General features: G+C 45.1%; 1 protein-coding gene across 2 annotated transcripts in view; it reads left to right on the plus strand.

The window, feature by feature from the left end:
• Positions 1 to 15619, plus strand: part of LOC138520101 (maestro heat-like repeat-containing protein family member 1) — a 758658-nt gene that overhangs the window by 257746 nt on the left and 485293 nt on the right. For both annotated transcript variants that reach the window (XM_069632611.1, XM_069632612.1), the window contains exon 4: positions 11038 to 11177. In XM_069632611.1, the coding sequence (XP_069488712.1) occupies positions 11038 to 11177 (140 nt within the window). The remainder of the gene's footprint in view (positions 1 to 11037; positions 11178 to 15619) is intronic.

Raw genomic sequence — 15619 nt, forward strand, 5'->3', positions numbered from 1 at the left:
CTAAAATCGAAAATGTTTAGATTAAATGAGTGAGCTATGTTTGGTGTCACATGCCTTTGTAACTGTTTAAATGTCATAGTTTTAAACTTAGAATCAGCCTTCTAGCTGCATATGTAAAAATGTTTAGTTTTATTTGAATGCAGGAACTGGGGAACAAAAAGTGACATTTTATCTGAAACTTGGCTTAAGGAACTGAATTCTGCCTGGCAACTACCCCCATCAGGAGTGAAACTTGAGTCACAGCTGTGTTCCCAGGCCTAGCTGCCCTTTTGCTGCTCACACTAAGGATATGCCATCTATCTGATAATTGAATTACCTGTGCTCTGCAGGAAAGTGAACAAACCCCTGTCCTGGCTCAGGCAAAGGTTTTATTGGCAGGAGTCGTAAATGGTCGTAAAAAGTGGCTTCCTCCTGAGGAAAGGGGAGGGGCACTGCCTGTGAGAGCAAGCTGGCTTGGCAGAACTGGAAAAACCAGAAATTCAACCTTGTGCTGAGGGTAAACCACACCCCTTTGGAGCCAGAACATAACTTTAAAAAGATGAATAACTCATAGAGCGGACATGTGAAAATTTTATAAATGATACCATAATTCTTGTGATTTTTCTGCCCACAGTTTAAGAGGTTTTTAGAACCGGTGGTATGTACAGGGGGGTGTCAGCGGAAAAGTGGATATTACTCTAAATGTGTGCATGTTAAAAATCTGAAACTTCATCAGTTAATGTCCCTACTCCCTGCGCACATGTATGTAAAGTTGGGTCCATGTCAGAAATTGAAAAATCAGTTAAAAAGTCCATTATGTGCCATCTCTGAATGCAAGCTCCTAGAAAGAGCAGATTTGGACAGAGACATGGCTAAATTCAGCCACACCATGTATATGTAATTTCAAGCAACTGTGTAACTGTGAAATATGTCTTTTATTATCAAATATAGAATGTGTGCAATCTGACAGAGGAGTGTCCTATCTGCAAGCCATAAAATGACATCCCTCTGACTCACAGTTCATTCCCCAATCAAATGATAAATGGAAGTTTGACCAATTAGAAGCTGAGAGAGAGGTAGGGTCAGTGATGCTAGAACACACCCACATTCTAAACACATAAAAGCAGACAGACAGGACAGATAGGGACCTTCAATTCCATTTGCTGCAACGCACTCTGCCGGAAAAATCCATACTTACCTCCATCAATCTTCAAAGAGCCAACCCTTAGACTCCAAGATAAACAGAGACTTCAGAACCTTAACCAAAAAGGCCACTGCCAGCAAGAGTATTTGTCAGCAGGCCTCAAAATATTTTTGCAACTGAACTCTTCAGACAGCCGGGTGAGCCGTCTGAATTTTGCCAAGAACTTTTGCAAGCACCCGGTGACAGAGATATCCAAAGAGAAGACAGGACCCGACCCAGAGAACCGGTGCCTAGCAGAGAGAAAGCAGTGCTGTACCCAGAGAGACCCAGACCAGACCGCTGTGAGCAGTTCCAGAGGCCAGGCGCTGTGAGCAGAACCCGGGAAGACCTGACCAGACTGTTGACCAGATCGTGACAAAGCCGCTTTCCGGTTCAAAATCTCTTGTGAGTACTCAGCAAAACTCAGAACACATCTCTTAGTTAAAATCATATAATTCAATCCATTTTTAATCTAAGTAGAACGGCAGCTTAGCAATTGTGTTATCCTGCCATCATTTTTAAAGCTGAAAAAGTGTGCGTTTAAAATTTCAAATCTGTAAAACGACCTTCACAAAATCGCTCATATCTCTGCAACCGTTTGTGCTAGAGACTTGCAATAACTTTCATCTGAAAGGTTAGAATCGTGGCTTTCCCACGAACCTAGAACCACATTCCTACCCCTTATAGTTTTACCGCAATCGCGGAACACGCATTCGCGAATTTTACCGCGATTTGCAAATTTCTTCACATGTAAAAACTGCTGCTGCTTGCCTTCCATTTGCCAGAAATTCGTTTAACCTGCTAACTATCCCTGAATCATTGCAAGAGTGAGCCTGGACTAATATTAACTAGATACCACTCACCCTGAACCTCTGAAAGGGAATTAAAAACATTTCCAGCATATTTCTCATCCATTGCTAGCACATATCAAAGCATTTGCCTGTGTTTTAAACTTCTGTCGTGTAAGCTTGCTGGGGTGAACTGATTTACATTGATTGCATTTCTGAGAACTGTGTGTTTTCCTTCCATTTCCTTGCCTTGCATCAAGGGCGGGAGGGGATTGCCAGAGAAAAGTGATTACATTGTTTGGTTGAAATCATATTGAGTATTTTCTGTACTGCATTCATTGAATATTGCATCCACCTGAGCTTACATAAAGCATCCTCTACCACATTATACTTTTGTTCCTATTTACCAGTGTGCTACCTTATCCATTTCCTGTCAACTCATTAGTGATTATAAGAAGTGTGCTAGTGCCAGATTCTCCGTTGTTAATCTTTATCATATCAGATTAAGTGTAATATTCAAGTATTAATTTATTATAAAGTGTGATATATATATATTTTAAATTATCAAATAAACCTTTTAACTTGTAAAACAGAACTACTTCTTGGCTCAGTGGGGTCAGGGGGATTCCAAGAGAGGGGTGTTATATAGGGGTAGTCATCCAGAACGCATGAACTGGACCTAAAGATATATCAATAAGGGTTTTCATTCAGTATTCTAGACTAGGCGTTAACTTAGCTGTAGTGCTGAATTGAATCCTCTTACAATGTATAGGTGGTGATGCATGTATTTATAATTTATGTATAAATAAACATATAAGAGATCCACTTCTAACAGAAGTACTCTTTCTCAATTCGCTTGTACTAGCAGTCCATTAAGGTTTGTTGTATCTACAGGTGAATCACTCCCTCTCCTGTGGGCTGCTTCTCAGCAAGTTCACAATGTTAAAGTATGGCCTTTACTGGGATGGGTATGAGTGTTCAAGTAAGGATTCTCACTCTTTTCCACTATTTAGTCTTTAGTTGGATGACCATGAGTGTTCCAGTAATGATTCTCACTCTTCTCCAACCATTGGTTCGTACTGAGACAAGTTTGAGTGTTCTTACTGGTACGAATATTAGTGTTCTAGTAATGGTTACCACTTTTATTATATACTTCCCATACTTGGTTCTTACTGGGAAGGTTATAAATGGTCCATTCATTATATTTGGTTCCCCACCCGTGTTTCCCACTCTCCCTGTTACCTTTTTGTCTCTGGGGATCGTGGAAGTGGGATTGCTGTTCGCACTGCCCTTCTTCGGTGATTGTCAGGTTTGTTTCTTGGCTCTTGGTTTCCTCTTCGTTCAGAATGCTCTGTGAGGCCTCCAGGTAAGTGGTCTCAGCGTTGTTTAGGGACTCCCAAGTCCACTGGGCTTCGGTCACACCACCACTCCTCACTCGGTCACGCCTTGGAAACTGTGTTAGTTCTTCAGCATCTCGTACTTCAGGTTTTCCTGAGGGTAAAATGCATATACTCGCACCCCAGCTTCTTCTCAGCACCTGAAGCCGTGCGTCAACTTCTCCTTCAGCTCTGCCCTGACAGCTGATTTGGATCTCCCGGGCTTCTTTCATTCCCAGGTCTCCTCCTCTCAGATTTATGATGGTGGCATGGGACTTCCCCGGCAGAGCGTCAAAATCCTTCTAGTCTATCCTGCTTCTACTCTGTACTACTCCAGTGGTTTTCTTCATCTCAGTAGCATATACGTATATATCTTTTCAGATTGACCCAAGTGTTATACATGACAATAACAAATATCAGTTTGTTCTTCATGTTTTCTTCTGGGAGGTGTTATTACTGATGGGCTGAAGGTGGGTTGGTTAGACAGTTCCTCTTCGGAATGGGAGTCTTTGTCCCCAAGGGGGGAGTTTCTCCTGGTGGGGTCCTGCTTGCCTGTAACCCTAGGGAAGATATTACCTAGCATGCTCGCCTCCCTAGCCTCACAGAGAAAGGCTCCTATCGAGGGAGAAGTTACTGAATCCCGCGATTCATCACAATGTCTACACCAGAGGGAGTTACCCCTCCAAAATTTCAGGTTCTCCCTTGCCAGGTCATAACATACCTCCTCATGCACCATGGCCAGATTTGGGCTTCAGAAGCAGTGATGGGATTGGTCAGATTAATACCATGCAATCCCCTGTAAAACGTTCCACTTGATCTGATTGTTCCAATGTTCCAAGCCAATGAAAAAAAAAAGGTTTGAACAAAGTTCTACCACCAGGCTAACTATCAGCAACTGGTCCTTCATTCTCATGTGCCACACTGTGTTTACAGTGAGCCAAATGAACCCAGGAAGTTCCTTCCTTAACATTTAAGGTGGTATTAGTCACAAGGAGTACATGAAGAGTCCACTCTGCTGTGAGCCAATGCAGTCCACCTCTTCTGTTAGTTAACCAAAATAACATCCCCAGGCTGCATCGAGAGTCAGGGTTATTCAGGTCTTTTGGGTAGTTACTCTTGTACCCGTGATTGAAAATATTTACCAATAAATATCAATATCTGGCAGTAATTAATCAAGGCATCATTCATAATTTGAAAATTCGAGTAGTCACTCCTGCCAGGTGATGAAGACACACGGGACGACCCATTAACACTTTGTGGGGTTTTGTCCATTTCTCGTATTGGCTGTACTTTGCACACCAAGCGGCATCCAGGGAGTGCCTACAGCCATTTGAGTCATGTCTCTGTACATGATTTAGCAAGTCTATGCTTTAAGATCCTGTTCTGCCTTTCCATTAAGCCGGGAGATTGGAGGTGATGTGGGAAAAAGCTGTTTCTGCTGTAACTGTACTGCTCGACACAGTCCCTTCACTTACTGTCTAGTAAAATGGGTCCCATCTATCGCTAGTTATGCTCATAGGGGGTGATTACATGTTTGCTGTCTGGTAAAATTGCAAGTACAGGCACCTGCATTTTTCATGAACCTGCAAAACACAAGTTTGTCGGTGGGGGGATGAGAGAGAGGGTCTGATTTATCTCCAGCCAAGAGCTTTAGGTAAATCAGGACCCCCCATCAAATAAATGCCAGAATTACCGGCATCAGTATTACCGGTGCCGGTAATTCCAGCAATGCCCTCCATGGAGTTGGACTGCATGGAATAGGAATTTACACCTGTTGCCAGCACCTCAAATATCCTGGTAATTCCAAGATATCAGGCAGCGGTAACGGTAGGATCAGTTTCCCGGTATCCCACCTGAATTACAGGCGGGATACCAGGGAAGTCACCCCAAATATTTCTGAGAGTAATTTCTAAATCTTTTTTTAAAAAGTCTTTCTTTGTCTTATCATTACACGTGATGACATAATTTTTTACACTGGTAAGTAATCCCTTAAAAAGCACATGCTCACTAAGTATTGCATTGCTTAGGAAAACTGTTGTATCCTGGCACGTGTGGAATGTTGTTCTACTTCGTAGATCAACATTCTAGTCGTGTCAGTTGTTGTTTGCTTTTGCGGTCCTTCTGGCTGCTGCCTGCTGGGGTCCATATTAAACAGTTTACCACTACTGTGCCTCAGTTTACTTCACTGACGATGAGGAAATCTGGACCCCATCCCGCGCATGCGGAGACCAGCGCCTCAACCCTCCTGTTTCCCCACCACGCTGTGTGTGAAGGCCAATAGCGAACGCAGCCATGCCTGGCTGCAGGAGGGGCTGCGGCTGCATCGCAGATGGTGCTCTGTGGCTGTGAGGCGATCCTTGTGCTGGCTATGACGACAGAGGCAGCGGGCAGTCTGCACCCATTCAAGGAGGGGTTGCGGATCGCATCTAGCAGCCTGCTCCTAGTCCTGGGAGGGGCCGCGGGCCGCAGCGGGGCTGGTGCCCTGGAGCTGTAAGACGGTCTGTGTGCAGGCAAAGGAGGCAGAGGCAGCGGGCAGTCCGCGCCCATTGGAGGAGGGGCTGTGGATCACATATAGCGGTCTGCTCCCAGTTGCAGGAGGAGGTGGGGGCTGCTTTGGAGTTGGTGCTCCGCAGCCTCGAGTCCATCGGGTGCCGAGCACTTGCAACTGTCAGAGGAGGCCGTAGTGTAAGCTCAGACTGGGGGCATTCCTAAGCCGACATCCCCGCCAACGACTGACTTAGGTGGCAGGTGAGCACTAGGAAGGGCTGTGGAAAGCACAAAGGCAGGGCGGGATGGAGCTCACATTGGGGCGGTCCTGAGCTCTTCATCCCCGCCCACACAAGTGACGGGCGAGCCCTCGCAAGGGCGTAACTGCATTGGATCCATGGAGGACATTGCAGATTGGTCTATGGAAGTTAACTACTTAAACTTGTAAGCACGTTCAAATTGCTACGTACCAAGACGTATCCTGCAGGAAGCAGGAAACAAACAACGTGTGTTTTCTGTCCTGCATGGTGGTGCTGGTGAATAACTGGATCACTGGGGATCTATAAACAGGTACAATTCTAATACATATTGACAGTGACAGAGTTGTTGGTCAGGGGTGTGCTTGATCAGGAGCAGTCAGCATTTCAGTGGGGAGGCCGTTAGTTGTTATCTGTGAGTGCCTTCAATAAACAACAGTCATGCTTCACACTGCTGCCAGACCCTCCCTGCATTCTTGCCATCACCAGGGGAACTGGCATCTCCATGGTATCAATGGATTGATGCCTTTAAAGTATACTTAAGAGCAGATGGAGGTTCAAAATTCAGCGATGATGGAAAAGAAGCTGCACTTTTGAATTGCATTGGCACGGAGGGTCTGCGAATATTTCACCATTTGCCAGGAGAAGACGTATACATTCCTGGTAGTGGGGAAGGTGAAAGGGTGATAAGCACATATGAGACTGCTTTAAAAAAGCTGGAAGGCCGATTTGGCAGGAGGGTCAATGTGGTCTTGGAGCGATATAAGTTCTTTTCCAGAGCACAAGGCATGGGAGAATCCATTGATTCATATGTAACAGCTTTGCGAACATTGATGGCTACATGTACATTTTCTGGGATCCTGGAGGAATACATAAGGGACCAAATAATGATGAAAACCAGCAGTCAGAAAATAAGGGAGGGACTCTGGATCGAGAGTGACCCGTCTTTGGACAAGGTGGTGGAGATCGCCAGGGCCTTTGAGGCATCCAGAGCAAGTGTGCAGATTGTCACTGAGAAGGATGGTCCCAAGAACAATATACAGGCTATTTTACTTCAGAATAAAAGGAGTGGATTAGATAATAAAAAGAGACCAGACAAAGGGGACAACCAGGGTTGGAGATTGTCCGAGAGCAGAGAGCTATGCAAAAAGTGTGGCTGGTTTAGTCATAAAACTGGTTCAAAAGAATGTCCGGCTATTAACATTGAATGTAGACGATGTAAATGCAAGGAACACTATGCACGCATGTGAAAGGTCAATGGGGAAGTGCAATCTAAAGGGGTGACTGGTATGGTCATGCGTGATTGTAGTGGTGTAGATAAAGATGTTGGTATACATGACACAACCAATCAAGGTGTCATACTTCATGTGGAAGGCGCAACAGGGAAGGGTCTGTGGGTGACTGTATTGGTCAATGGTTATTGTGTCACCAGAAACATACAACCAGAAGTTATGGCAGGAGATATCAGGTTTGAGTGCTTCAGACATAAGTCCAAGTGCATATGGGCAGAATCCCATCAGAGTACTGGAGTATGAGCAAGCTCGCATTGAATTTATAGGTCGACACACCATGGGTAAGCTCTATGTTGCGCTCAAGGGTACCAGTGTTTTGGGTTGGGATGAGCAAGCTGCTTCGAGCATAGACATTCACCCAGGAAAGGATGTACCAGTATTAAGTATTCAATATGACTCTGGGGGAGAAAAGTCGGGGTTAACATCCGAGTTGTTGAGAGATAAATACCCAAAAGTGCTCTCCGACAGGTTGGGGAAATTTAAAGGTTTTTCCCACCGCATTGTTCTCAAGAGGAGTACCGTACCCAAGGTACATAAGGTGAGGAGTGTTCCGGTAATGGCAAAGGAAGGATTGAGGTCTGAATTGGAAAAGCTTAAGTCTGAAGGGGTCAAAGACGAAATAGAGTGTTCTGAGTGGTTGTTCCCAGTTGTACTTGTTAAAAAGAGTGATGGTGGTCTCAGGATGTGTGTGGATCTTCGAGAGTTAAATGCCAGTATTTGGGTATATCGCCATCCGTTACCAAATATTACCGAGTTATTGCTTAACTTGGGCAAAGCAACATGTTTTTCAACATTTGACCTATCAGCTGCGTACCACCAGATCGATTTACATGTAGATTCCAGACCTCTTACCTCGTTTATAACTCAATTTGGTGCTTACCGATTTTGCTGCATGCCATTTGGGTTGGCATCGGCATCCTCGGTATTTCAACGACTAATGCAAGAATTGTTTGGTGGTATGGCTGGAGTGAGTTATTTCCAGGATGATATATTGGTCTGGGGTAGTTTTTGTGCTGAACATGATGATAGGGTGCATGCAGTTATGGAAGTGCTAAGCGAAAAGGGATTGACTGTGAAATTGTCAAAATGTCAAGTGGGGGGTAGCTAGAGTAACATATTTGGGGCATACCCTCAGTGATGATGGTGTTAGTCCTAAAGCGGATTTGGTACAGGTGATGAAATTAACACCTGCACCTATAAATAAGGACCAGTTGAGGTCTTTTTTAGGATTAACAGAGTAGTATGTAAAATTCATTCCCAATTATGCAGAAAAAACAGTATCCATGAGAGCCTTACTCAAAAAATGTGTTAGATTTGAATGGTCTGACAAATGTCAGGATGAGTTTAATATGGTGAAGGATGAGGTAGACTGTGCTCCATGTTTGAAATCATTTTACCCTAAATGTAAGACAATTCTTACTGTGGATGCCAGCGAGTCGGGGCTTGGCGCTGTGTTGGAGCAGTGGTGTGATGGAGAATGTGGGCCGGTGGCATTTGCATCCAGAGCCCTGAGAGATACTGAGAGTAGGTATTCGGTGTTTGAGCGGGAGGCTGTAGCGGTGACGTGGGCATCAAAACACTTTAGAAATGTTTTGTGGGGCATTCCTTATGTGGTCAGGACAGACCATAAACCCATGGTGAATGTGTTTTCTATCTGGGGAACAGCATCGGTTTCTCCAAGAATATCCAGGTTGGTGTTAGAATTACAGGAGTACAATTTCACCATGGAGTTTTTCCCTGGAAAGAAAATGTATTAGCTGATTATTTGTCCCATTTACCGGTGATAGGGCCTGTGAATGCACAAGGAGAAGTTGGTGGGGAGGAGGAAATACCGATTGCCAGCATTCTTCCCACAGTTGACAAGGGAGATTGGGAGATAGAAAGTGAAAAGGATACTGGGTTATGTTGGGTCAAGGAGGGTTTGCTCAAAGTTTGGGATGCTGTTAAAGGTAAACCAGAAGTTAAAGGTTAAGCTCGGGTGTTGGATGAGTTGGCTGTGGGTCCATGGGGTGTGTCAAGAGGCGAAAGATTGGTGCCACCTATCAGTGTAAGAAGCAGGTTGGTGCCATTGGCCCATGAAGGGCATTTAGGTCGATCATTAACCAAGAGGAGGTTACGGAAAGAGTATTGGCAGCCATCCATGGATCGTGAGGTGGAAATGGTGGTTAAAGATTGTGGTGCATGTGCATTAAGTGACAAGAGCAAAGTGGTGCATCCACAGCCCATTCATTCTGTGGAGATTCCCAAAGAAGTGTGTTTGAAGGTGTCCTTGGACATCATGGGTCCATTTGAATGTTTACAACCAGAGGTAGATTCTTGTTGGTGTTGGTAGATGATACTTCCAGGTGGTTGGAAGTGGTGGCATTTGGCAGAGTGACGACAGAATGTGTCATTGCTTTTCTAAAAAAAAATATTTGACAGAGAAGGTGTACCAGCCAGTTTAGTGACAGACAATGGTGTTCAATTTGTTTCCAAGCTCATGAGGGATTTTTTGAGGCAGTTTGGTGTTGAGCATCATCGGAAAAATCGCAACCAGAGTGCAAATGGTTTGGTGGAAAGAGTAAATGGTGCAATTAAAAGTGCCATTCAACTGGCCTTTGCAAATGGGCTTGATTGGCAGGATGTGGTTACAGATTATTTATCTGCGTCTCTTAGGACTCCATCGTTGAGCACTGGAAAGACACCTTTGGTGGTGGTCCATGTGACATGGATTTAGAAGATGCGCAACAGAAGGTGTTGGCACGCCAGGAGGCCTTGAGGTTGAGCCAAAGTAATAGAAAGGAGTTACAGCTGAATGTGGGAGATGTGGTTGTGGTCAAGAATCCCAGATTTGTGCCAAAAGGAAGGAGTGCATTTTTACCCTCCATAAGAGTTGTGAAATGTGGAGTGGGATATGTACAGCTGGAGGATGGGTCAAGATTGAGAAAAAAACGCATTGTAGTCCTGTGTAGTGGTAAGGTCGAGGTACCTAAGGATGTCGTTCCGGAAGCTTGTGGGGATTGTGAAATATTTAATTACAATCCTGACAGTCAGGAAGGCTGTAAGAATGTGTCAGTGGAGAAGGTGCTGTTGCCCAGAGAGGTTGTGTCCCATGACATTGAAGGGGAGGTCAAGGTATGTGATCCGACCAGTGATGGAGTGCATGGGGACAATGGCAATGGCACGGCTAAGGATGTTGGTGGTGGTGTAAGGCGTCCTGTCAGGATCTGTGGGCCTCCCATTAGGCTCAGAGATTTTGTGTGATAATACAAATTCGTTTTTCCTTCACAATGTATACATATATGTGCCAAAAGAGATATACTTGGTTCAATAATATTCTTGTGTTGTTACTGGTTAATTTTATGGAATGTAAGTGTAAAGCTCATTATGTATTGTTATGTTATATTTACAAATGTTGTGATATTTTGTTATTGGTTGTTATCCTGTTAAATTTCATCTGTGTTTTTTCGCAAGTTGGGTTTGGGTATTAAGGGGGGAAGATATTTTGTATCATGGCACACGTGGAATGTTGTTCTACTTTGTAGATCAAGATTCCAGGCTTGTCAGTTGTTGTTTGCTTTTACGGTCCTGCTGGCTGCTGCCTTCTGGCATCCAGATTAAACAGTTTACCACTTACCATGCCTCAGATTACTTCAAAAATGTTAACTAATTTAATGGCTCTTTCTCCGATTTCAGAGGTACTCTATGGTTTAATAGACCGCCTACAGGAAGTCCAGGATGTTGAAATAATAATTGACACCATCAACATTTTTGCAGAGCTGAAACTGGAATTAGTGCTAGAAACGATGCAGAACTACTTACAGACTGAGAAGAAGGTAAGCTCAAGAGCCCATACTTATCTATTTGAGGTGCCTGAAATTAAGTAAGGGTGTGAAAGCACTGGATTTTTTATTTTAATCAATACATGAAATACTGCGATTAATTCCATCTACAAATGGGTTATATGCTAAGCAGATCCACTTTTGAAGCCAGCTCCGTGTCAAAAGCATAGTGTACTTGGGTCCTGCTACATCAGTAGCCTCATCCGCAGCACCTGCTCTGCTGATGGCATAGAGCAGGTTCAAAAGTTCACCCTCGACAGCCACAGCAATAGAAAAGTCACTGCGGCACAAGAGCAGCATTTAAGATATGCCCCCTGTACCAAAACCAAGATGATCATGAGAACCCCATGCTGGTCGTAGGGTAATCTCTAAAATAAGCTTTGCCTGAGTTTAGGCATAGTGCATGGCACTACTTATGATTGTGGGCGCCATCTGTCAGCTCCTGTGAGTCAGCTCTGCTATGGAAGGGAATGTGCATTTGGGTGAGATGGGCTGATACAGCCAAACGGCAGGACAGAAACCCTGAGGCCCCAGCCTCTCTTTGATCCCCTTAGTGAGGACTTGTAAACACCCTCCCCAGACAGCTGCACCGGGGGCAGCTGTCCTGGGCCCAGGTAACAAATAAGCACACCACAGTGCTTCATGTCTACAGGCCTTTGCTGTCCATAAGGAGAGAAGGGGGGATGAGTAGGATAGGCAGGAGGACTCTGGTCACTGGAAGAAGCCTTCGGCCATCTTGTTTCTAGGTGTCTCTCTTTCCTTTTCCTGTCCCCTCCACCTCCTCTGGACAAGCACCTTGGGTGGGACATCAACAGGTCAAAGTCCAATCCGGCCAGGAGCAGGGATTGGTCTGCTAAAGTAGGCTAGCTTTTGACCAATCACCTGGAGATGTATGCCTTTGAAAGAAGGGGTATTTTACCCCTTCAGCAGATTCCTCTCAGTTCCTCTCAGATCATTCAAGGCCGGAGAGTTGTCCTGACAAAACTCATTTGGACTTCCTTTGGGAGAGTTGTACTATTCAGCGCCCTCATCCTGAGGTGAAAAGAGAACATCCAAGACAGAAGGAATATCTGTCCCCTAACTACACCCAGGGCACATGGGGAGTGACAAGTGCCGTGGACCAGGACCAGCCACTCTGCAACAGATCTCCTAAGCTATGGGAGCAGACACTGAAAGGAAGCATCCTGTCCTCAAGTCCTCTGTGGAGGTCTCACAGCAACCCGAGGGCCAGACCAACCGAAGCTCCCTGTTCTACCATACAGAACCAGTCACTCTGTGTTCCCCACATCTTGAACAGGAGGGAATGCACTGGTGATGGTTCCTCCAACCAGCTGAACTATTGCTTGCATCTAAACCAGCTCAACTCTTCATGTTCTAGTGAACCTCATCACCTGCTAGGCCTGAAGGGACTACTCAATGCCGGGACCTGAACCAAATCGTAGAGAGTCACTCGCTGACTCTAAACTAGGGTTATAAACCATGGATCAGCCCAACTAGCCCTAGAACTGCCACCTCATCAATTGCACATCAACGCATTGAGAATTACCACTTTGGCAACCATCGCTTACCCACTTGAACCGCTGGAGCATCACCCATGGACCCCTCACAGCGGCTAAAGTCCAACTCGGCCTGTCCAACTGCAAAGGGTTCCTGGGACCTGGGATGGCCCTCACCTGTATCTTTGAAGAGTCGCCGTTCAACTGCACAGAGCACCCACATTTGCCCCTACTCAATGCCTGCTTGCTGCTTGGGCCTACATGATCCTACTTGCCCAAAATGAGCATGATCAGCCACATCATCATTTGAACCCGGATGTGACTGCGTCAGCCCACCAAGAATGGAATGAATGGAATCCAGGTACTGTTGACTCTGAACTGTCCCCAAGTTCCACTTGTACTCTAGAGACTGTTTAGGCCATGATCACTCCTGTTTTCAAAAGATACACATTTTATGATTGTACCTTACCAACCACCCCTGGAAAATATGCTCAGAGTGCTCCCTTCTCCAGTCTGTTGCATCTTCTCAGCTCTTCATATCAGGTGTTTTTTTGTGCATTAATCTCTTTTCGTTGTATGTGCAGATGGTGTGTTTAATTAAAGTGTTTATATTTTTATAGAACCTTGATTGGATCTTTCCTTTATTTTGGACTGTAATGTGTTATTTGGGTCACTACTGGTTCACCTTCACACCCCTCTTAAGAGCTTAGCCTTCCCTCAGCCCATGTTACCACTAAAGGCAAAGTACCTGTTTTACCTTTTGATTTAATTGTGTTTTGGTTTGTAGAAGTGTGAGGGCTGAGGTGGCTAGTTTACCAATACTCATCTTTGTACTCCTGCAAAGCGGAATCCAATTTGTTACACGTGTGGCAGTGGTGGGATTTGAAACAGACTGTGCCTTCAGATCAGCTAGCTAAAATAAAAGTGTGCAGTTAACATTCGTTTTCATTCCCAAGGTATTTGTACATCCATAGATCTCGACATGAGCACAGTGCAGACCTTGACAGCAAGTCTCTTGCGCACCTCTGTCGGGAGAGCAGTCTCCCTCATGGAGGCAATATTAAGAGGTCCAAACTGCTGGAAAGCCTTCAAGCCTTCAAAGAAGTTAGGGGTATGGGGGGTGCTGTTGAGGGACCAGCAGTGAGCTGGATCACTTAGCCCTGTTGCCCTTACACATGGAGGGCCTAAAAACCAGTGAAAAGAGCAACAGCGATTGCGCTTCTCAATGTTCCTCCCACTGGGCAGGTACTGTGGTACCCCAACGGTGTAAAGCCTGAATGTCAGTAGCAGGCATTAAGGGGCTCCAGTGCTTCAGCCAGACACCCAGGGCCTCTCACTGTAATCGACCTGCAGGCTCTTCCTCCTGGAAGAAAGGAGAGTAACACTGAAAGAGAAAAAGCAGAGGGCTTTTTTGATGCTGCGCAAGATGGAGCTTGAGCCTCAGAAGGAGGCCACCAAGACTTCCAGTGGGAAAGTAAGTATCTACAGCAGTGGCTCCCAAGGAAATCCTAGGTGCCATCTCCCCAAGGACGTATTCCACCCATATAAGGAGAAGTAGGACATTTTCAACTGGTTCAAAAAGCTGCAGTTAGCTTTCTGCCTCCTGGAGGTGGAAGAGGAGTTGTGGGGTGCCGTCCTTATGAGCTATCTTCCAACAGTTGGAACTGATGTGATCATTGAGTTGATTCCTGAAGAGAGGCCTATCTATTCACAGATGAAGGCCGCCATCTTAAGGAAGTTCTGCAAAACCCCAGTAAACAATACCTGTAGGAGATTCATAGAGTTCACCAAGAAAGTAGTTCAAAACCTTTGAGGCATTGAGTGTCTATCCTTGAAATATCTGAATGGATCAGTTACAGGTAATAAAATTGACACATTCCAGGGCATGTTCAATTTGATTGCATGTGAGAATATTCTTGAAAAATGTGAGATGGAGTTACACAAGCATTTAGTGGACAAGAAAATAACAAACCCAGGAAGCTTGTGAAGGCTGTTGACAGGTATGTGAATACTAAAGTCCAGAAAAAAGGCCCAGGCTAATTCACCTAAGTCAGTTGACAAGATGAACAATAACAAACTCAGGGAGAGAAAGGACACAGTTTCTGACACTCCTTTAAAGGGAGGCCTCCCAAAATCAGATGGGAAATCCCAGTCCCAAGGTGGGTCAGCTCCCACAGAAACGCAGAGTGAGGGCCCCTCTGTCACTGAGGTGCCAGCAACCTCAACACCCAAAGGTTATTTTCTGTCTGGAGACCTGACACATAGGACGGGAGATCTGGCTTGCAAGGTGAAATGCAAGCAGGTGACAGCAACTGTCGCACTCCTGCGGGATACTGCTGTGAGTATTTTACCCCTACTCATCCTTGTACTCCAACGAGGTAGAATCCAATTTGTCATTGACTCTTTGTAGGAGCAGGAGCTTTACCTATTTCTAGGTTATGCATACACTAATAGGACCTGGATTACTACTGCACATTCGAGTGGGCATAGTTCTATTACCATTGCAGAGATTTTACATTTTCGAAGATCTTCAGGGCATAAGAATGGTAATGTGCCGACATTTTTCTTGAGTCCTGGACTAATTTACACTGATTGTGGATAGGTAAAATCAAGTGCCTTAATGCTGTGGCCTTTAGCGTGACAGTATTGAATACTATGGAGCTCATTTTACTACAGGACATCATTTTTTGACATACACGTAGGTGGTTCCCTGCATGTTCGAGTGCAAATGTGCAGGGCAAAAGACAGTATACACACATATACTCCACCTTTTGGCCTGCAAATTTGCACTGTGCGTGCTAATAAGAAAAACGCTGCCTGCCATGCGAGCATGGCAGGCAGTGTTTACAAAGGATCCCCATGGAGTCTGCCTGCTTTTTACTGGCCCATAGAGCCGTCGGGCTCCATAGGGATCCCTAGCATGTATGCCGACATGGAAAG

The sequence above is a fragment of the Ambystoma mexicanum genome, chromosome 13, assembly GCF_040938575.1.
Source record: "Ambystoma mexicanum isolate Mex_15411 chromosome 13, UKY_AmexF1_1, whole genome shotgun sequence".
Taxonomy (NCBI): domain Eukaryota; kingdom Metazoa; phylum Chordata; class Amphibia; order Caudata; family Ambystomatidae; genus Ambystoma; species Ambystoma mexicanum.